We start from the raw sequence: 21,662 nt of genomic DNA, 5'->3' as shown, positions 1-21,662 counted from the left end.
GTCTGCTGAGCACAAAGAGATTAGGTCTGATTTTATTTGCGCAATACCAAGATCTTTCCAGCATCCAAGAAGAAACCAGTCTGTAACTGCAGCAGGAGTGGTCCCACCGCTGTAGGGTGCTGCCTACTGGGTGAGTCAGTCTGGACCGGCACTGCTGGGGGGAGAGCGAGGGGGCTGCTGTGAGCCGGCACGGAGCCGCCACCGACGGGCCAAACTTCTGCCACAGCTGGGTGCCTGCAAGTAAGCCTGAAAACCACCACTGCCATGGAAATGGGGCTGGAAACGTGGCTAGTGTGATACCACTCCAGAAGTTGACTGACAGTGAAAGACAAAGCCCGACACAAGGGACCACAGCTGCGGTAGCGCTGGTCATACGGGGAAACGTGAGCGCGCCGGCAGCCTCATCATTAGAAGCTGACTTTAAGGTAGTAGTGAATGCGAGCAGCACAGGCAAGATAAGCACAGGCTGTCTGCCTATCTGGATCGGAGATCTCACACTTTCATGTGTTCAGGTATGCTTTCCTTTACCACAACAGATGTTTTACTGCATTTCCTTTACATCGAAGTAGGGAAACTGTTCCTTTTACCACTCCCCTGCAGGCAGCAGGCGCAGGGCTCCCAAGTCAGCGCTGATCTCAGCACCCCGGCACCAGAGGTAACCCCCTCCTGCCTCCACCCGCCTCGGAAAGGCTACACCCTTCTGAGCTCCATTTTCAAACAAACCCAAAGAAAACTCCTCCTACAGTCTTCTGTGATCTTCAGGTATTAGTACAGGTATCACGAGCCTTGAAATTTAATTTGCTATACATACTGAAAGCTTCTACACGTTCAGCTCAGTGTTCGCCCATTTCCAATTTCTGGCTTGCCAGCAAAAGCACTCCAAAAAGTTTTAGGACTCCATGCAACCAAGAAAAATCTTTACTCATTCTGCTGCCAAAAAAAATATCCTTAGCAGGGTACTCAGAAACAGCCCCGTCACACAATCTGAAGTGTATTATAGCAGATTTTCACATGCAGCAGTTGGAATTAGGTATGCACCTTTCTGTTTGGTGTTTTTCATTTCTGAGCATTAGTCTGATTTCTTTGAATACGCTCAACTTTTGTTCTGCCAGAAGCATAAGGAACAATTTACAGCAAAGCCTCAAATTTTTAAATCAGCAGAGTTAAACACAAAGCCTTAAAAAATTCTAGACCCTATCTTTATCTTAGGAGCTATGTAAAGTATTTCCCCCATTAGCACTTTTCACTTCTAAGATTTCAAAAGCCACTGTAGACATTTACATCTACCATTCACAAACTTTTTACTAGGAATGCTTCAGAGATTCATGTTACATAACTCAGCTGGGATAAGTATTTGAGAGCAGTTAATCACTGGGGATATCACATACAGATCTTTTGTGAAATTTACGTAACCCAAGTCAAAAAGCATTTGACCCTTTCCACAGAAATCTTCAGACATACCTCATGAAATTATTTCAGAAGTTACACGTACATCCTAATCCTTTACCAATTTATGTGGCAAAACCATTCTTCAATTTGTTTCCAAGGGGTTGTTAGAATTAATCAAAGTGGGGATTTTTGCAGAAGGCTTTTTGGGAATGCTGAAGCAGAAGGAAAGAGTTCAGCCCAGGCAATCAGCCGCAGACCAGCGAAAAGGCTGCCAGCACAAGCCAGATCTGAAGGAGCAAGCAAGAGCTGTGGTGTTGCAGTGTCCCTGGGCACACACATAACCGAGCAGGCAGGCAGGCAACCCAAGAGACACCTTTGGAGACCATATTGATCATTGGAGAAGGAATTTTGTGATGAATGCCCTAGTGCACCAAAATGAGACGTTATTAATTTCATACAATGCTGGGGTGAAAAGCTATGTCTTGTATTTAAACATCTATGGAATGTTACAGGGAATAATGTAATTATTTTCCTTTATCAAAGTCATTGTAATCGCCCAAGTCTGCAAAATACCAGGCACTCCTCCTCAGATCTGGTGGATAAGTTTGGCCACTGGTGCCCTATTCAAAGCCAAACTGATCAAAGTGAAGTTCAACAGAAGGCAAACCAATTCCAGCCAGATCAAGCTTGTGCAGCCTACAAACTGGAGAGCAGGTAAATCCATTGGGATATCCTATTTCATCAGGATTGCGATGCAGGCTCTGATAGTAGCTTACATGGATGTGCCACTTGACCCTTCTGCATTTTCTTTGTCTTAACTGCAAAATGGGAATTCTGTCATACTCAAAGCCCTTTTCACATCTATGAGTGAGACTGTCTTTTAGCTATGGCTACAGCCACACCACAATGGCCACATCTATGCTGTGTTTCACTCTGAAACATCAGCCCTCAAAGGAGGGATGTTGCTCTTCCACTTAAGGATTTTAATATTATTTTTTTTATGGTGGTGGTAGTACTTCCATACAGAGGTTTCTCAGTTCTTTGTGCATCAGTTCATTCTTCTGCATCCACAAATTCACCATTTCCAGTTTCCAAAAACAAGATCTGTCTCTTCAAGACTTGCAAAGGAAGACCTCTAATTTTCAGGCAAGCCTTAAATCATATTAGACGAGATCTTGCAAGCTTACAGTACAAGAGTGCTGGTCATTATTAGAGGTCTCATAGGGATGCTGGCAACCATGAGCACTCTAAGCATCAGTAGTACTCACAGGATTTCATCCACAGCATTTTAACTTTTGTTGATTTTTCACACTGATTTGTTTTATTTCCCTAAAATCCCCTCCAGCTAAACAAGTGACACTTTTACCCCTCCTCTTCGTCTGTTTATTTTTGTTTCACATACAAACAAAACCTCCACTGGCAACAGTAAGACAACACACGAGAATCTAACTTGACTGCAAGATGCCCTCAGAGGAGAGAACTTAATTAGTTCAATAGGACCAATGCCTGCCTCATGCTGATTTTGTTTCTCTTCAATCCATCCCTTTCCATTTGTGCCATCTGTTCTTGTAACCACTTTACCTTTTCTGTCCGTAGCAAAACATTAAACTCAAAGTAGACATCACCTGGATATGACAGCACTAGTAGTCACATTCCTCCACTTTATGATCGCAGGACACCCCAGACCACTGGCAGAAGCCCAGCTGGGAGCCACAGCGCAGCCCAACACAGCACCGCTCAACCCACTACTGCTCTACAGCAGTCCTGCTCTTACACTGCACTCACTACTGAATATTAATAAAGCTTGATTAAAAACTCAACAGCAATCCTTAGTTAGAAGGAACTCTCTGTGTTCAAATTTCAATATTGCAAAATCCGGCTTCCAAGGTGTTCCTGAATGTAACACTGTTCAGGCTGCTACTTCCACTGCTGGTAATTCCCTCCCAAAACAACCCCCTCTCTGTTTTTATAGCATTTCAGTGAAGAAGAATGAGGTGTAGTCTCAGCAATTTTGTCGAAACACAAACCTGCGATAACTAGAACTACTGAAATAAATGGGGGGAAAACTGGAGCGGGATAGGGTTCAAAAAGATTTTTTAATAAAAACATAATTTAAAAAACGGTACCACAACCCACGCACAAAGCAGGCTGAAAGCAAGATGAAAGGAATACAACAGCATTTCCTATACCATAGATAGGCAAAATGTTGATCTAAAACAGCTACCTAATTAGGAAACACTGGGGGATATCCTGCCCCCAAAAGAAAATAAAAGAAACCAAAACTTACCTATACACTTCTCCCTTTTCCTCTCTCTCCGACATCTTCACTATTATAAACACACTCCCAAGGTGCCAGACAGCATTTTTAACTCCTGAAGCTAGTGAGCTCTTCCCTATGAAGACAACGCTTCAGTCTAAAGACAGACTGAGCTCCGAGGATGTGAGCATGGGGGAGGGAAACTTCAATATTACAACCCATCCATCAACCACTTCTATAAAGCGCTTTTGTTCCAAGTTCATACTTAGCAACTCAAGGTCAACACTGATGTTGGAAAATGCAAATCGTAAGTCAACCCAGACTTTCACCCTTCCGTGTCTTCTTGACCTTAAAGGCAGACAAGAAACAGACAAAAAGAAATCTTGGCTACACGATTTACTTATATTAAAATGTGTATCAAGGAATAAAATAAATTTAAAAACAACTGTGGATTGGCTTCTCAATCTACACCATTAATGATACAGATTGGAAAAACAAAATCATGATATATGCATTTAAGATACGTGCCTTTACTTTGGTTTTCTTACAGTTTGGACAAAGTCAATCAGTTATTTTCACCTGGTGGGGGCTTTCTTCTTTGGGTTTTTTTTTGGGGGGGGTGGTTCTTGGATTGTTGGGGTTTTTTTGTTTAGTTGTTTTTCAGGGTTTTTTTTACTTTAGTGGGGTGTTTTGGTTTTTTGGGTTGTTTGTTTTGGTGGTCGGGGGGGGGGTTGGCTTTTTGGTTTGGGTTTTTTTTTTTTGAGACAGACACACACACATACAAGGTTTGATTGAAAACACCATGGGGAAAACTAACAGGTTTTTAAAAACCCAACCTCTTCCTCTCTGGTAAAAAACAAAGGAACACATCTCTATTAGCCTTTGGCTTTAAGAAGTCCTGGGTCAGATGTGGGCAGCCTTAACAAAGAAGAAAAATAGTAGGTATTACGAATAAGAAGCAAGCGTTTGATTGCACTGCAGAAAACAGGATGTATTCCACAGGCTATAACTATTCTCCTTAGAAACACAATAGGGGGAAAAAATTGAAATAATTCATTATACTTAAGGCCAGACTTTTCAGTGAACCCCATTTTTGCGAGGTTCCATAGCAGAAAGTAGAGGTGCCAAATACCTGAGATTACAAGCTTATCCAGTGGATATTTCCCAGAGGCGCTGTAACAAAAATCAGTTTACATATACAATGCAAAGATGGTGTAAGACAAGAGAACTCTGACACAAAACTGTGATCCAGTATTTAAATCTCTTAATTTTAGGATGATCTGGTAGTCTTTAGAATTGTTACCTCAAAACTTCTTAAGGTTTTATGCCAAAAGCTTACATGTAACATCTTTCATATGGGAAAAGTCCTGCCAAGAGCTTTAAATATAGATTTATTGAATGCCAATTTGGCTTCCTCCATGTGAATTTGGACACTTTAACAAGAATTTATGAACTTCCATCAGAAAAAAAAAAGTGACTGTGCAATAATAGTGTGCCATCCATATGTGTAATAGGTTATGTAAAATACCAGATAATCCTGCAGTCTAACAAAAGCATTTAAAATAAGTTATTTCTCTCCAATAGCTTTATTTAGCCCTTAAATCACAAGTTTCATTTAAAGCACCATCACACATACAAAGTCTTGGTGATTAAGTCAGCCTAAAAGGGAAAGATAAGAAAACGTGTTTAATTAGCAGCAACTCAGGATACCAAGGGACTACTTCATTTGATCAACTGCTGCTGTGGATGATGAAACGGGTGTTTCCCATAATTCTCGTTGGAGTTCACTTGCTTGCCCCAAGCAAGATGAAGAACAGAACTATATGGTATTTTTTCTAACGTGCTTAATAAAGCTCCCATCAACAAGAAGAAAAAAAAAAGAAAAAAAAGAAAAAAAAAAAGGAAAAAAGAAAGGGTACTGTATTAACGTAACCTAGATCCTACACAGTTTCCGAAAACCTAGCCAAGAATCTTTGTCAGAATTTCAAAAAGAAGCCGCTGCTGAAATTCTTAAGCATGCGGAAGGGTTGTTCAGGACTCCTCCTGCAAACACTGAATGCTTTTCACTGTAAGAGACATTGCCGACAGTATCTGTTAAGGTGAGACACTGGAAACAGTTTCCACTATCTCCAGCGGAGAGAGTTTTGATCTTTCTGAGATCAAGTTTATTACCTTGCCTTACCACAGAAACAGCAAGTATTTTTATTGAGAGTATTAAAGCTCTTCCAAAGCAGCACTGCAAGTTCAGAAGTGCTCAAATAAATAATTATAAGTAAAAATAAATAATACTAAAAAAATTAGTAAATTTTAAAATGTGATGTTTGGCTGTCAGCTTTGTTACTTGATTAACTAACACCTTCCCTTATCCATCCTTTTTCAGATAAATGTGCTAAGGCATTGACCTAAGGCCACAGAGAACCCCTGTTCTCTTGATCCAGTTGTCCATCTTAGATACAAATTAGCAGCCTTCTTGGATGACCTCACAGTAGGAAGAGTATATTGGTGTTCCCACTAATAATGCTTTGATAAGTCGCAATAAGCACAAACTGAATTACAAGAAACTCCACTTAAAAATAAGGAAAAGGGTTTTTTTTTACTATGAGGTTGGTCAAACACTAACAGGTTGCCCAGGCAGGTTGTGGATGCTCTATTCTTGGAGATATTCAAAACACCAACTCGACACAGCCCTCAACACCCTGCTCAAGCTGAGCCTACTGTGAGTTGAGGGCTGGATAAGGTGGTTGCATCCAAAGGGCACTGGTCAGCAGCTCAATGTCCAGCCAGAGATCACTGACAAGTGGTGTCCCTCGGGGGTTCACACTGGGAGCAATACTGTTTAATATCTTTATCAGTGACATAGACAGCGGGATCAAGTGCACACTCAGCAAATTTGCAGGTAACACCAAGCTGTGTGGTACAGTTGACATGCCTAAGGGAGGGGATGTCACCCAGACAGACCTGGAAAAACCTGAGAAGTCGACCTATGTGAACTTCATGAGGTTCAACAAGGTCAAATGTGAGGTCCTGCACTGGGGTCAGGTCAACCCCTGATACCAATACAGATGATGGATAAAGGTATTGAGAGCAGCCCTGCGGAGAAGAACTTGGGCGTACAGAGGGATGAAAAGCTGGACACATCATCAATACAAATGATGGATAAAGATGTTGAGAGCAGCCCTGTGGAGAAGGACTTGGGCGTACTGAGGGATGCAAAGCTGGACACGAGTCAGCAGTGTGTGCTCGCAGCCCAGAAAGCTGACCGTGTCCTGTGCTCCATGAAAAGAAGCGTGGCCAGCAGATACAGAGAGGTGATTCTGCCCCTCAGCTCTCATGAGACCCCACCTGGAGTGCTACATTCAGTGCCAGAGTCCTCAGCACAGGAAAGACAGGAACTTGTTGGAGCAGATCCAGAGGAGTGCCACAAAAAATGATCAGTGGGATGGAGCACCTCTCATATGAAGAAAGGCTGTAAAGAGTTGAGGTTGTTCAGCCTGAAGAAGAGAAGGCTCCAAGGAGACCTTATTGCAACCTTTCAGTACTTAATGGGGACTTATAAGAAAGATGGGGGACAACTGTTTTAGTGGGGCCTGTTACAACAAGACAAGGGGTAATGTCTTTAAATGAAAAGACGGTAGATTTAGACTAGTTATAAAGAAGAAATTTTTTATAATGAGGGTGGTGAAACACTGGAACAGGTTGCCCAGAGATGTGGTAGATGCCCCATCCCTGGAAACATTCAAGGTCAGGCTGGACAGGGCTCTAAGCACCCTGATGTAGTTGATGTCCCTGCTCATTGCAGGGGGTTGAATTTGATGACCTTTAAAGGTTCCTTCCAACCCAAACTACACTGTGATTCTGTGACCTCCAGAGGTGCCATCCCACATCTGGGATTCTGTGATTTCAATGACCATGAAGAGAGTGTTTACCTTCAGTTGCAAAGCTTTCAATCCATGATCTTTGGTGACTGCTCAAGCAGCCTCAAGAACTTTTTTTTAAAAGTTTCATTCTGCTCTAACTCACAGTCACAGCTTTAACAGTAGCCACCAAGGGAAGGGGGAGAAATCAAAACGGGTACTGCAGCAAACGGCACACACAGTTCAAGCATCTTTTATAACACCCTCTAAGTGTTAACTGGTATCACGCAGGACTTCCAGGCTGAGTGATGAGAAAGACTCTGGTCACATCAGTGTTTGCCTACAGAGTGCATATAAAGCCTGCTATTTGGTAGTACCTGCTTTTTGTCAGTCATTTTTCCATTTCTGTTAAAAGGCGAGATATTCAGGGGGTCTCCCCAGGAAGTTCAAACTTCTACTAGAAAGAATACCCATGTTTTATTTTGTGTTCAGAATTAAGTTTATTCATATTTTATTTTTATAAGCCACTAACAGTAATCTAAATTAGGAATACCATATGTGCATAGACATAACTAGTGGCAAAACCAATGGAGCACAAACACACCAAGCTGACAGGAGCTCAAATGAAGACAAGCTTTTGTCTACAGTGACCTAATTCACTTTTCTACCAGTTGTGCTACACAATGCATTTAAATCATTTAAATATTTGATGTGTTAACCTGCAGCACATAATCCCTACGTACAATGCTAAATTACATACTCCTCACCCTACCATTTACAAGCTGTAGCTATTTCCATACCGCAGCAAGTTTCACAATTTGTCAGCAAGGCTACTAACTGTAACAGTGGTTTGTAAGGAAAAAGATACTGTATTTTGTGTGTTGGGAAATGGGGTGGGAGAGGAAAATATGCTCTGCTAGAGCAACAGGGTCAAAACAACATGCCTCAAAGAGCACTCCCTCCCGTGTTACATACCACGCTCTTCCGAGGGGACATCACAAATTACAGAATTCAAGCCAAACTCAGCAACGAGTGGGAGCAAGCAAGATAGTAAGCACTGCAGATGGTTTTGGTCTTTGTTACCATCAAGCAGACACAATGTCTCTAACAGATATGGAACAAACAAAGGCTTACAAAAAAACACCAAGAGCTCTGTGTTTTTGTGGTATTCTGCACCTCAGGCAAACACTCTGTGGATTTCTAATTACCTGTTCTTCCTTTAGACCTCAGAAGGCCCATAACTATTGTGAAACTTTGGGTTCTTCAAAACAGACCTTTTTAAACCACGCTTAACTAAATTGCCGTCTTCCAGCTTGACTTGTATGTGTTAAGACTAGACTCTCTTGGGGCAAACAGCCTCGTATTCAGAGTTAAATCTGTCTTGTGGCTGTGCTGAATAAGTGCTTTCTAATGTTTTAAGGAAATTTGTGATTGCAAGTTGGCCAACATGGCAGTTTCACCTTCCTTCAGGATAAGCAGGCACAGCCTCCCCGCTGTCTGCGCAGGGGACTTGCTGAAGGGCAGCCCTGTCCTACCGCCAACCACCAAGACAAGGCAGGGCAAGAGAACTGGCTCACACTCACCTCGCCTTCTCCAGCTTTCCTGAAGGTGAAGATCATGATTATAGATTACAATTCCATATAATTTATGATTATTATATAATTATAACTGCAACTATAATTTCATAATCAACTGCAATAATCCATTTACATTTCAACCACCCTTGTTAAGATCATGCTTGTCTACCCAGGACAAGGTAAACCCTACACGATGCTACCCGGGATTTCAGCAAGCACAGAGGCAGAGCCGCTTCAGCACTCGTTGCACAACCTGGGCCAAGCCCAGCTGCAGCCTGACAGGGTCAGGGGCCCCCCCCTCCATGGGGCTGCTCCCCGCAGGGCTGGGGCTGTCCCAGCCTGCCCAACAGGACTGTACATGCTCCCCACTGTGAGGGCAGCAGCCAGAGATATGGGGAAGGGTGTTGGCCCTGCAAAGATCAGTTGCTATACCAGTTTCCCAGTATCTTGGCTTCCATCATGCTCCTGAACACAATTGATACAAAACCTTTCTATTCCCCCATTATTGCCCTTCTATTTCCTACCCTACCTGCTCCCTACGGCATGCGTTCAGCAGCACAGACTGTTAGCGTTGAATTTGCTTATACCTTATAATACTCTTGGTCTTCTATCACATACACGTGCTATGGAAAAAAAAAAGCTAGCAGAAGTAACCGTGCAGCAACTACCTACCTTTATTTTAATAGAAGGAAACAGTTTAATGCAAGTCTTAGGAAACTGCATCCAAACTAACACACCGAAGCATATTATGAACATCCATATTATCAATTTTAATTCTTTTTCTCTCCCATAACACATGTAGAACAAACTTAAAGTTTTTCTTCATGTTTAAAATGTTAAAGTTCACAAAATAGGGGCCTCCATCTTTCCAATACTACAAATCAAAATAGCATAAAGGAACTATATCCATATACTTCATTGCATTGCTGTTCATATACACATTATCACATACTTCAACCTTATGAGTGATTATTTCCAGAAATTCTTCAATTCTTGGACTTCTTCAAAGAAACATTTTCCATGTCTAGTACATATGTTGGGGGGGTGGGAAATTGTTCAAAATGTGATATAAAAGGATTTCATTTGCATCATGTCCAGAATGGGGTCAGGGGTGTGGATCTTGCTGTGTAATCAATTAAGCTTTGCTTGTGCTATCTTTCTTCTAAATCAAAAAATCAAGTACCACAGTTAACAAAAAAGGGAATGTTTTAAATAAGTTTTTAAGAGCTTGTTTCCATTTCCTGGTAGTTGGCTTCTTTTTTCCTAATTGAAAATGTTTTAAGTTCTTTTAAGGACAATGTGGCTAACAACACTTTGAGGTTTTTTTCTTAACATTTGAAGATACTGCATTAACCAAACATCATTTGGTTTTTCAAGCTACTTGAGCAGATTCAGTTACTCAGCATCAACTAGATATTGAACAGGAAGGGAAAGCCAACACCACTCACTTGGGAGCGCTTTCCTCCCCTACGACAGAAACAAAAGGTGCCACTAAAGATAACCCACAAAACAATCCTCTCAGGTCCTGCTGAGCTTCCTGTAAGCAAACTCCATCTGTTGCCAAAAGCCAAAACTTGCCAAAGTAGAAAAGAGAAGACAGATGTCTGGTTGCCAGGAGAAAGACTAAGCTTGCTTTCTTACTCAACCCCAAGCTATTGAGAAAGCTTACCAATGTAACAACCAGAAGAACATGTAAGCCAGTGAGGGGCAATATTTAACCCACCACTTAAAGGTTGATGAGAGCTCTTCTGTAGCCAGCATTTTGATACTAAAAAGGAAAAAAAATTGGGAGAAGAAAGAAGATCATTCAAGTACAATACATTACTATATAGAATATTCTGGAGAAGTCTCTTCATTTTCCACTTGGGACATTCAGCCAAGGGGGTGGGGGAGAAAAAAAACCACCGCTATCACTGTAACTCAATATGCTTGTAATCTCTACTTTACCATTGTTCTATTACAATTTACATTAGTATTTATTGCTAGTAGAAAAATTAAGTGGCTCAATTCTTCAGATAGCATCCACAGTTTCAATTTACTTCAGGAGGCATCTGTTATTGTCTTAATCTCTGAAAAGTAGGAGCTAAATTGATTTTTTTAAATTACGATCTTAGATTAATCAAAACTTGCTTAGTTAGACTACAGTCTGATTACAGTAAAAGGAATATCTAATCAACCGACTTAACAGACCTACTGGTTGTCAAGATGTTCAATTTCAAATTAAAACAAACTTGCTGCTCACATGTAGATCAGGGCAATTAAACCTACCGAACTACTAAAATGTCCTTTACATTCAAAAAGTGTAAGAACTCAGCCACAGATACAAAACACAAACACTCAAAGGAATTCTCTTTAATGTGGGGTTTTTTTTATTATTTCAAGTGATACCTGGATACTCTTACTTCCATCACTCTAATGGTGTAAATAGTTTTGTTCCTGGTTTATACTCCTGTAGCAAAGCAACAGGCATCTCTGCATCTGGAAGAGGAGCATTAAAAATGAACAAAGGGACACACTCGGACAGGATTAAGACTATTACTATGGCACTACTGATTGTGCCACAACTCCAGCTGGGAAGGCCTTACGCTGGGCCTAACACCGAGGGGTATGAAAGGAAAGGGAGAGGTGAAAAGGGATTGTCATGAGAAAGCCAGAAGCTCCATCAAATTCTACCTTTTCCTGTCTCTGCCTCCCATCCCCCTCACCTCCTTCCTCCAAAATCCTATCAGGCATGCACAGTGCCTTGTAACGGAGGAAGGAGAAATACCCAAAGCCACTTTTATCAGGCACCACATGGGCGGTGAGGTGCAGAGCAGACACTGAAACTGTCACACCTCAGAGCAGGCAGGACTGGAGATGGAGAGGCAGCTCTGGGCACACCTGGGGTGGGGAGCCTGAACAACTAAAGAAAAGGACGAAGATAAGAAGGAGAAAAAAAAATAATAAAAAAAAAAAATCAGGCCTTATCCTAAAAAGCATGTAGACCAGTATCTCCAACAGGAAAATTACCAAGAGGAGTTATGGCAAAGCAGTTCCTTGGCACTGCCTCTCTCTGCAGGCGTAACTACCCTGCCTCCAGGTTGCACAGTGACATAAGCCCAACCACATCCACCAGGACCTTAAACACTCATATTCTAACCACTCGTAACATTCAAAGGGCAGCAAAATCTTATATGCACAATGCTGATTAAAGGACAAGGGAGGCAATAAATAAATAAATAAAAACAACCTAACTTAAAACACCATAATTCACAAATGACAAAGAAAAATGAACATGACAGCCCGAAGCCAGAAGAAGCCCTGCCCAACTAAAACATGGTATGATATAAATACAAACAACTTGCAAAGTCCACCCACATTAATCTGTGCTTAACCCAGAGGTAGAAAGATTTTTTTTCTAGTCTCTTAAGTGGCGTGTCATCCAGGCTCTCTGGAGACTGCCATCCAACCAGCAGGTTTCCTATCCAACCTACAGCCCAGAACAACATTTAATTACCATGTTTAATTGATCTTGTTAACTGTTAGGGTGGACAGCTTTGATCTTGCCTGCTGACAGCTAGTTTACGACTACAAAAGAAACTGGGACTTTGCATAATTGCCAAGCCTTCAATGTGCATTTTTTAATGCCTTCTATTTCTCAATCTCCCTCTGTTTGTGCTGCACTAGCGCTCCTGATAACAGGAACCAAAGCACATGCCCTCATTTATTGTATTATTTATTTGAACGTGCAGGGGAAAAAAGAAAGATGAGGAAAGGGAAATTGCCCTTCCTTCACCCAGAAATACAGAAAAAGGCCAAGAATTACCATAGGAAATCTGGCCTTGGCAGTGTTCAGCATGGTATCCCATGGCTGATGGCAGCCAGCACCAAACGCTTTGGAGGAAGGTACAGGAATCACTAAGTACGTGTGGGATAATCTGCTCCCCATCCTCCTTGAAAGCCTCATCTGACTCTCCACTGATTAGAGGCTGGTTTAAATTCCAGGACTGAGGTTTTGAGGAATTTCAGTGGCTTTCCACTGTGTTGTTTTATGTTTGTTAATAGGTTCACCCAAAAAATGCCTCTTCTGCAGCAACTTTGTATTAGCAGCTTAGGCGAGAAGCCCACAAGACCAAGATTACTAGCTTGCACTCAACCAAGCTGAGACTGTGCCAATACTAATAGGAAGAGAAACTTCTGAGGACATTTTATGTTATCCTAAAATATCTAGGAGCCTTCAAAATAGATCCTAATTAAAAACAACTAAATACAAGTATGTTTAATTCATTAACTACCTCTCCTAAACACCATTTTCCTGAATGATCAAGCCAATCGTAAGATCTACAGAAATAAATGTTCATAGGTGGTGTATAATAGGTTCTGAGCAATGTACAAAGCAGCTCCACATTTCAGCCAAGGAGTGTCAACTGTTTTCAAAACAGCAAGCCAAACCCTCATCAAACTGAATTCAGCTGGAGCTTTGCCACTCAGCAGGACAGCGACTTGGCCCACCGTCCCCATGGGAAATCTTTCTCTAACTCAGACTTTCTTCCTGCTTATTTCAGATGAAATCTCCTTTGAATCAGGTTGAATTTCCACAGATAATTAAGAGTTATAATGCTTCTGAGCAACAATCTGAATAATTACAATAAAGTAAATTTTTTTTTTCCTCCAAGGGGAACTTAGCAAATAACTGTTTAACATGGTTTGACCTTTCTGCTGAATGTTCATATTGCACAGCAACAGAGAGAGTACCATTGTGCACAGTCACCTCAAGCATCTGCAGAGTATCATAGCCAAACTGTAGCTCACAGATAGTGTTAGAAAAGAATTTTTCACCTGAGAGTCAGTCCTTTCTCACCTAAGCTTCCTCAACAGCTCACCACGGTTTTGGTGGCTGGTTTGGGGTTTTTGGTTGTGGTGTGGGTTTTGTTTTTTCTCTTCTGGGAGGGTATGAGCTTTGTTTGGTTTGGGTTGTTTTTTTCCCTAAACCTTTTTCTAAGGAAGGTTTCTTCTTGTTATTACAAGATGACCAATGTCTTGTACGCTCTATTGTTACACCAGAAGCTACAGAAAGTCCAGAAGGTCAGCCAGCCCGTTCATCCTCCGCTTACTGCTGATACTGTCTCGAATACTGCTCACTTTTGGTGGCTGTGGATGGAGGAGGGGTTTCCCTAGGAATAAGCTGAATAAAGCTTCCTGTTCGGCTAAAGCAGGAAATGTGCTCCAGTACTGCCTTGCACACAAAGAGTGGAAAATACTTACTAAACAAAATAGCAGGAGATGAAGTGTAAACTGGATTGTCCTTCCATCATGCAGACAAATAGAAAGCCATACTCCCCATCCCCCCCAGCTCTCTCGCATTAATGTGCTTAAACTTGGAAAAAAATACATACATATGTATATACACCTTCTGCATGAACATCAAATGATTATGCTGTGCCTTTAAAACCAAACACTGAGGGATTTTAAACAACACTAATTAGGAGGTAGCATTTCCTCCCGCCCACAGGACCAGTTTCTTCTTCTTAGAATAGGAGGTACAACTGGCCAAACCCCATCCTACTAGTGGAGAAACTGAACCAGAAGTTGTCATTAGGTTAACCTCCCAGCATTTCTCTCAAAACATCTCTACATAAAGACTAAAAATAAATAGCATAGAAGATGGAAGGACCAGCCTTCCAGTCTGTCAGACCATTAGGAGTCACAGAAAAGAACAGCAATATTAATTTTCCATGAGTATCTGCAGATGGTAGAAGACAAATTTTAATGGAAAAAATGTCCACCTTCATGTCCTACAGAAAGTGACTGTTTAAGGCCTCACAGGGTTTCCCAAGAGCTGGCCTTGTAATTCACGCAAGATTTCTCTGCTGCTGCCATCATATGCCTTTTGATGAGCTCTGATCACTTCAAAGAGGCACTTGTCCTCACCCACCCTGACATTTAAGAACCGAAAGTGATGAAAACAACATCACCTAATGCTAGGTCACAGCTACAGATGCACACTGCTAGAAGATGGAAAGCTGTTAGGCAAGTTCCATGGTGTAAAACACATTACAGCAGCTGGATGCTGGAAACACATAACAATACACCACGCAAAACAGCAATCACATAAGCTTAATGAAAGCCTGATGAAAGACTGTTAAAAAAAGTACTGAATTAATTAATTCTCTAGACGTGGCTAGTGCAGTTAAACTAAGGTCACAAGTACTGCATACTACTCTTGAATTCTATGAACCACCTTGAGCCATTAGGGCCTCCCACCACCATGTGTTATAAACCAGTCATCAGCCCCATAGGGACAAGTCTCATATTTTGATGTCCCTTATGGCACAACACCTTGCTCATCATGCAAAGCTCAAATACATGTCAGGAAAGTATTTCACTAAATGGCCTGAAAAATATCCTTGTACTTAAATAGTCAGGCACAAGTTTCTCAGTTGGAGGACATAAACAGAAGCTTCTCTGCCACCCTGAATGGGACATGTAAGAAAGCCAAACCAAACTGGAGAGAGCTGAACCATTCCAGTGAAGCTCAACATCAGTGGTGAACCCTCAAAAAACCAACCATCACTAAAAGTCACATACAAGTATAAGCTACCTTCAATACCCTGAAGCAGACATGAAATTAAAACTCTCTGAGTGCATGTGGCACACCAATACAAAATCTTTGGAAAGCCGGCCTCCCAGCTGAAGGCCATGGCAGGAGTCCAGCCACTCTTGACAGCTGAGGAATTTTTCCCCCAGTACGGGCTGCAGAGAGGTAGCACCTACTGCAGTGCAGCACATCCTTAACCAGTCTGCCACACCAGAGAGTTCTTCCGCATGTGGTGCCACAAAGGATACACTTGAACTAATGGATTTGCTACAGGATACCAAAGAGTATAGAACAGAAGAGAAACAGCAGAGATCATTCATGACACATTTACCTATTAATACTCCAAACTGTATATCAAGAGCATATGGACCCTACACACACAAGGACACAGCATACAGTCAGACAAGCAAGTGCAGCCCATGACTGTAAAGAATGATTAAGTGAAGACAAAGAGCTTTGTCCTACCTGCTTTCCCTCCCTCAAGCCCCCACCCATGCTCAGTGAGGAGCAAAAACTAATGGAGCGCTGCTGTCCCAAAGATACTGCGTGGAAACTTTACTTTGAAACAAAATGACAATACAGTTTCGAAGTACACACTTTCCCAAGCACCAGGAACAAATGTAACATAGCTTGTATCAGCTGCCAGTTTGCAGCTACTTCCCCAAGAAGCGGTTGTGACCTAGATGTGAAGTTTGCTTGTCCTCTTCTGGTCCTTCCTATATAAAGTCGTGTTGGGATCACAAAGGTCACACTGGGACCTTGGGTTCCAAAAGCAGAATACTGTCTGGGCCCCACAAAGAGAACAAAATTTATTCAAGTAGAAATTGCCCATGATCTGAAATGCAGGTATACAATCTACCCCCTCGTCCTAAAAGCCAGAGCAAAACACCTAAGTCATCTGATACAGCGTCATGCTGCATCGGCCTGTGCACTGCAAGAGACAACAGTAGTTTACAGTGTTTTCCTCACAAAAAAAAAAAAAAAAAAAAAAAAAAGGTTTATGAGCAAATAAGAATCTAGTAAATGGGAGAGCAATTAGATTTGTTTACAATCCTTGCTGTTCTTACAGTCCCACACCAGCAAAAAGCTTCTTCCATGAAGCTTCTGTATCTGCAGAAACTGGAAGGAAAAGTCTCCAAACAAAGCCAGCATTATTAAACCGTTCTCTTTGTCTTGCAGAGATTTCCCTTTAATGCCAGAACAGGGTTAAACTTGCTGACAAGCCTTGACAGCTTGCATTATGAAGATGTTCATGATGCTAACTACAACTGAACATCCCACCCAATCTCCTTGGCCAGATTACAGTATGTAGAAAGCATGTAGGAGAATTGACATGTCTTTATGTGCAACTTCATGTCAATATGCTTAGCCTACACATCAATTCCTTGCAACCGAAAGGCAAGTAAGACAACCTTCCTTTACAAAAAGGTTGTATTTAATGAAAAAAAAAAATCTGAAAGAAATCACCATTAATTCTCATTGACTTTAATAAACAAGATCTTTAAAAAGTAAATATTAGCCACAACAATGCAGCTGTTAAGTAGCAAAATTAAAGTTGACAGCAGAGATGCCACTTACCAAATAATTTAAGACCAAATGGAGAAAGCCAAACATAAGAACTGTGTCCAGTTTCAGGAAATGCAATGACAAGCACAAAGATCAACAAATTAAAAACAATAACAGGCTTAGCTCAAAGACCTGAGTTGTAATTAAAAAAAAAAAGATTAATAAATATATAACTTGTGCAAAAGGATGACCAAGACAGAATACAGTAACTAAGTATCTGACACGTGTAAAATTCAGGGTTTGCACTCTGCAGCACTCTACTCACTTCACCCTTCCCTTCAGATGTGTTGCATCCATAGGGTATTAATTAGGTCCTTATTTAAAACAGATTAATAAATACTGCTTCCTATCAGGGCATCAATACCACCATACTGCAGGTATGCCCTATAACAAAACACTCTCATTTCAAGTCTGACTGCACCATGCCGTGCCAAAATGACATAACTATATTGGCAGAAAAGGATATACCTGTCTTGGTGAGGAAGAAAAACTCCTGAAAGTTCGTCAAGCAGTTACAAAGCACCCAAAAAACAGTTATCCCACAACTTCAGCCTAACACTTACAGCTGTTCGGTAAGGTGACTGTTTCCTCCTTTGGAAGGACCATATACTGAAGTATACCATAAAGAATAATTCTGCAATGAAATAGGTGCTACCCACACAAGGTTCGTACTCTGGATCGTATCTGTGAAAGGCCCTCCTGATCAATTTTGCTCATAAGCATGCCATACGCAAAGCAGGCTTTCTGTTTCCATTCAAAAGAAAACTGTTGGTGGTCCACGAGCAGCCACTCTGTTTAGGCCAGGCTTACACCTTCCACAGCTGCCACAGAAGTTGCAACAGTTGAAACCTAAGCTGATGTTGCAAACCATGTTTTTCACTTTGTCTGCGGAGAGCAAGACACACACAAACGAAACCGCGTGTAGCAGATAGAATTTTTACGGGACCCCTTCTCCAAAGTTGGGCCAAGCTCAGAAAAAACTTTTCCTGTAGCTCTGTGTGGCTGTACAATTAGTCGCTTCCGAGGGCCGCTTTACAGGCTCAGAAAGAAATTTAACAAGGACCTCCCCGTGCAGCCACTGCTTGGGAATCGGAGGCCGACCCTGGATGTCGCTGCTCCTGCCTCCGTATGAAGCCGAAACCACAAACTTGAGCTCAGCTCTGCGGGCTGAGCAGAAGCTCAGGAGAACCGACAGACACAAAGCCAGCTGCAAAGCGTACCCAGGTTTCTGTTTACTGAGGTCTTCCCGCGCACATGCAAAAGAATTAACCAGGCGTGTGGGCTGAACTGTCAGAATCACGGCTGACCCGACGTCTGGCGCAAAGCCGGCACAAACACCCCAACAACCCCCCCAGCCCGCCCCCGCATTACCGCGCTATCCCCCCGCGAAAACCGGCCCGCCAGCCCCCCGCCGCTCCGCTGCAGGCGCCCCCTCCCCGGTGAACTGAGACTTCTGCCAGACCAGACAGCGGCACTGGGGAACACCAGCGGCTCCCGGCCCCCGACGCTGGCACCTCCCTGCCCGGGCGGCAGCCGGCGCCGGAGCCGCGGGGTCGGAGCCGGGGCGGGTCACCGGGAGGGGGGCGGGCGGCCCGCGCTGCAGCCGGCTGCACCGGCGGGACCCCGGCAGGAGCCGCGGCCGCCGGCCGGCACCTGAACGCGGGGAGGGCGAGAGCGCGGCGTCGGGCTTCCCTCCTTTTCTTTTTTAAAGAAATCAATAAAGCCAAGCCTGGCGCGCAAACGGCCCCGCCGCCGGGCGGGTGCCCCCCAGCCCGCCCCCCTCCCAGCCGCCCCGGGGAAGGGTCGCACTCACGGATCTTGACTTTGCGGTGGTCGAGGCGGGCGAGGAGCGCCTCCAGGGCGCCGAGGCGGCGCTGGAGCCGGGCGTTGCGGTGGCAGAGGGAGTCCGCCTCGCTGAGGATCCCGCCGAAGATGTCGCCGGCGCAGCGGGAGAGGTCGGAGAGCTGCATCAGCAGCGACACCAGAGCGTACGAGCTGACCTGCTCCAGCGCCCCGAAGAGCGGTACAGCGCCGCGGCGGCGCCCGCCGCCCCCCTCCGCCGCCCCGCCGTGGTCCCCCGGCGCCGGGCCGCCCCGCTCCGCGCCGTCCCCGCCGGCCTCCTCCAACCTGCACAGCTTCAGCGGCTCCAGGGTCCGCAGGGGGAACGGCATCGCGGCTGGGGGACGGAGGGCAGCGCAGGGCACGGCGGCGGGGCGCGGGGGGAGAAGCTAGGCGTCCCCGCCGCGGGAAGCCTGCATCCGCGCAGCGGCCGCGGTGACAAAAGTTCGGGAAGAGGAGAGAGAGGGAGGGAGGCAGAATTAACAACAACAAATGAATCGGAGCGGGAGGGCGGCCGGGCTACGCGCTCCGCGGCCCGGGGGGAGCCGCCGCCGCCGCCTGGGCGGAGGGGGAGCCCCGCGCGGCGCCCATGTGCGGAGCGGCCCCGGGCGGGGGGGGGGAGGGGGGAGGGAGCGGGGGGAGCCCGGGGAGCCCGCGGCGGCGCTGCCCCGCGGCCGGGAGACAGGAAAGAGCGCGGGTTTCTCTCCCCGAAGTGGAGACTGGGGGGGAGGAAGCGTGGGAGGGGGGCTGGAGCGCCCTGGGTAGGGCCAAAAGGAGGAAAGGGAGAGGGGGACAGGCGGAGGGGGGGGAAGGAGAGCCCGGAGCAGCCCCACCTGGGGAACCCCGCGCCGTTGCAGGCACTTTGCTGAACGCACCAAACTCCCAACCCGGAAAGCGAGGGCTGGAAAGAGAGGAGGAGAGAGGAGGAGAGAGGGGAGGGAGGGTGAGGGAAAAAAAAAAAGGCTCCGCGAACCTGGGAAAAGAAAAAGAGGCCGCCGCCTACCTGTGGCTCCCCGAACTGGAGCCTCTGCCAGCGCCTCGCCCTGCCCGGCCAACTAACAGCCGAGGGAGCCGCTGCCCGCCCTGCCCCGCGGCGCTCCCCGGGGGGCACCAGCCCCTCCGGCCCCGCTGTCTCCTCCTGCCCGGGGAAAGGGGCTGAGCAAGGGGGATGGGGCAGGTCCCCCGGGCGCCCGGCCGCAGCCGGTGCCCCTGCCGTGCCGGGGGTGCTGCGGGAAGGAGCTGGGGGTCGCGGCGGGAGCGGAGCCCAGACGGCCGGTCCTGGTTCGTTTTTATTAAGGTCGGCACTCAGGCAGGAAAAGCCAAGTCTGGACGAGGCAGAATGACATCGAGTGTCGCAGCACCAAACGTCGTCCCAGCACCTAACTGGCGCGGGCTGAAGGCAGGTTCAAGCCCTGGAAGCCCCCGCGCTTCGCCGGGGTGGGACACATCGGCTCCTCCTCGAGATGGCTGCTCTAATGAGCTATTCCCCACAGAACCAATTTAGTCTACTAAGCAACTGTCAACAGCTGCTATTTGATTTTAATTGGACAACACCCTACTGGCTCTGGCTCCTGCTATATGATAAAGAGAGGAACCCAATCCCTCCTTTCTTGGGGAAAAGGGCCCTGGGTAAAAGCAATTGTATGCCCTATAGTCTGCTCCAGCTCCCACTGCAGCTGATGAATCTATGTGATGAAAGAAAATCAGCTGGAGAAGGTGGGATCCAGGGACAGATCCACAGTGCCCTTTCATTAGCCTTTTAAGGATGCGTGATTTGTAACAAAATATTCTGCATCATAATAATACTCATGTAGTTTTAGCCTTGGTTACTTAAGGGAAACCTAGAGAAAACTGTTCCACCAGCAGTGTTTCAGAAGCTCCTCAGTGCATGGAGGAGATTGGGGGCAAGGCCACAGGCAGTGGAATACAAACCAAAGGCTCAATGGCATGCACAAGCAGTAAGACCTACAGGAAACACACTTAGGGGTGATACTCATACACAAAAATTCTAAGTTGCTAATTTGTCTCATACATTACTCACAAAAAGTCTTTCATCTTCAAGTTTTCTTAGGTGGAGGGGTGGGGTTTGAAGCAATGCAGTCTAGAATCATGGAATGGGTTGGGTTGGAGGGGACCCTGCCATGGGCAGGGACACCTTCTACTAGACCAGGTCGCTCAAAGCCCCATCCAACCTGACCTTGGACACTTCCAGGGATGGGGCATTCACAGCTTCTTTGGGCAGTCTGTGAGCACCACCCTCACAGTAAAGAATTTCTTCCTTATATCTAACTTAAATCTACCCTCTTTCAGTCGAAAGCCATTCCCCCTTGTCCTATCACTACATGCCTGTGTAAAAGGTCCCTCCCCAGCTTTCCTGTAGCCCCCCTTTAGGCACTGGCAGGCTGCTATAAGGTCTCCCTGGAGCCTTCTATTCTCCAGGCAGAACAACCCCAACTCTCTCAGCCTGTCTTCATAGAAGAGGGGCTTCAGCCCTCCGAGCACCTTTGTGACCCTCCTCTGGACTCACTCTGATGGGTTCATGTCTTTCTAGTGTCCATCAAGTGTTAAAAAAATAAAGAACAAAACCACCTTTCTTCAGACAT

At 44.9% G+C, this 21,662-nt stretch overlaps 1 protein-coding gene across 1 annotated transcript in view; it reads right to left on the bottom strand.

Moving 5' to 3' along the window:
• The window catches only part of NHSL1 (NHS like 1), a 182,152-nt gene extending 162,110 nt beyond the window's left edge, over positions 1 to 20,042 (bottom strand). Inside the window, 2 exon segments of the mRNA XM_080390103.1 lie at positions 19,034 to 19,472; positions 19,893 to 20,042. Of these exon segments, the coding sequence (XP_080246229.1) occupies positions 19,034 to 19,391 (358 nt within the window). The 5' untranslated portion in view covers positions 19,392 to 19,472; positions 19,893 to 20,042.
• Between the last annotated feature and the right edge of the window lie 1,620 nt (positions 20,043 to 21,662).

Source organism: Falco punctatus (genome assembly GCF_963210335.1).
Source record: "Falco punctatus genome assembly, chromosome: 5".
In the NCBI taxonomy this organism is placed as follows: Eukaryota; Metazoa; Chordata; class Aves; order Falconiformes; family Falconidae; genus Falco; species Falco punctatus.
The sequence above is the reverse complement of the archived record's forward strand: the minus strand, read 5'-3'. Positions and strand labels throughout refer to the sequence as shown.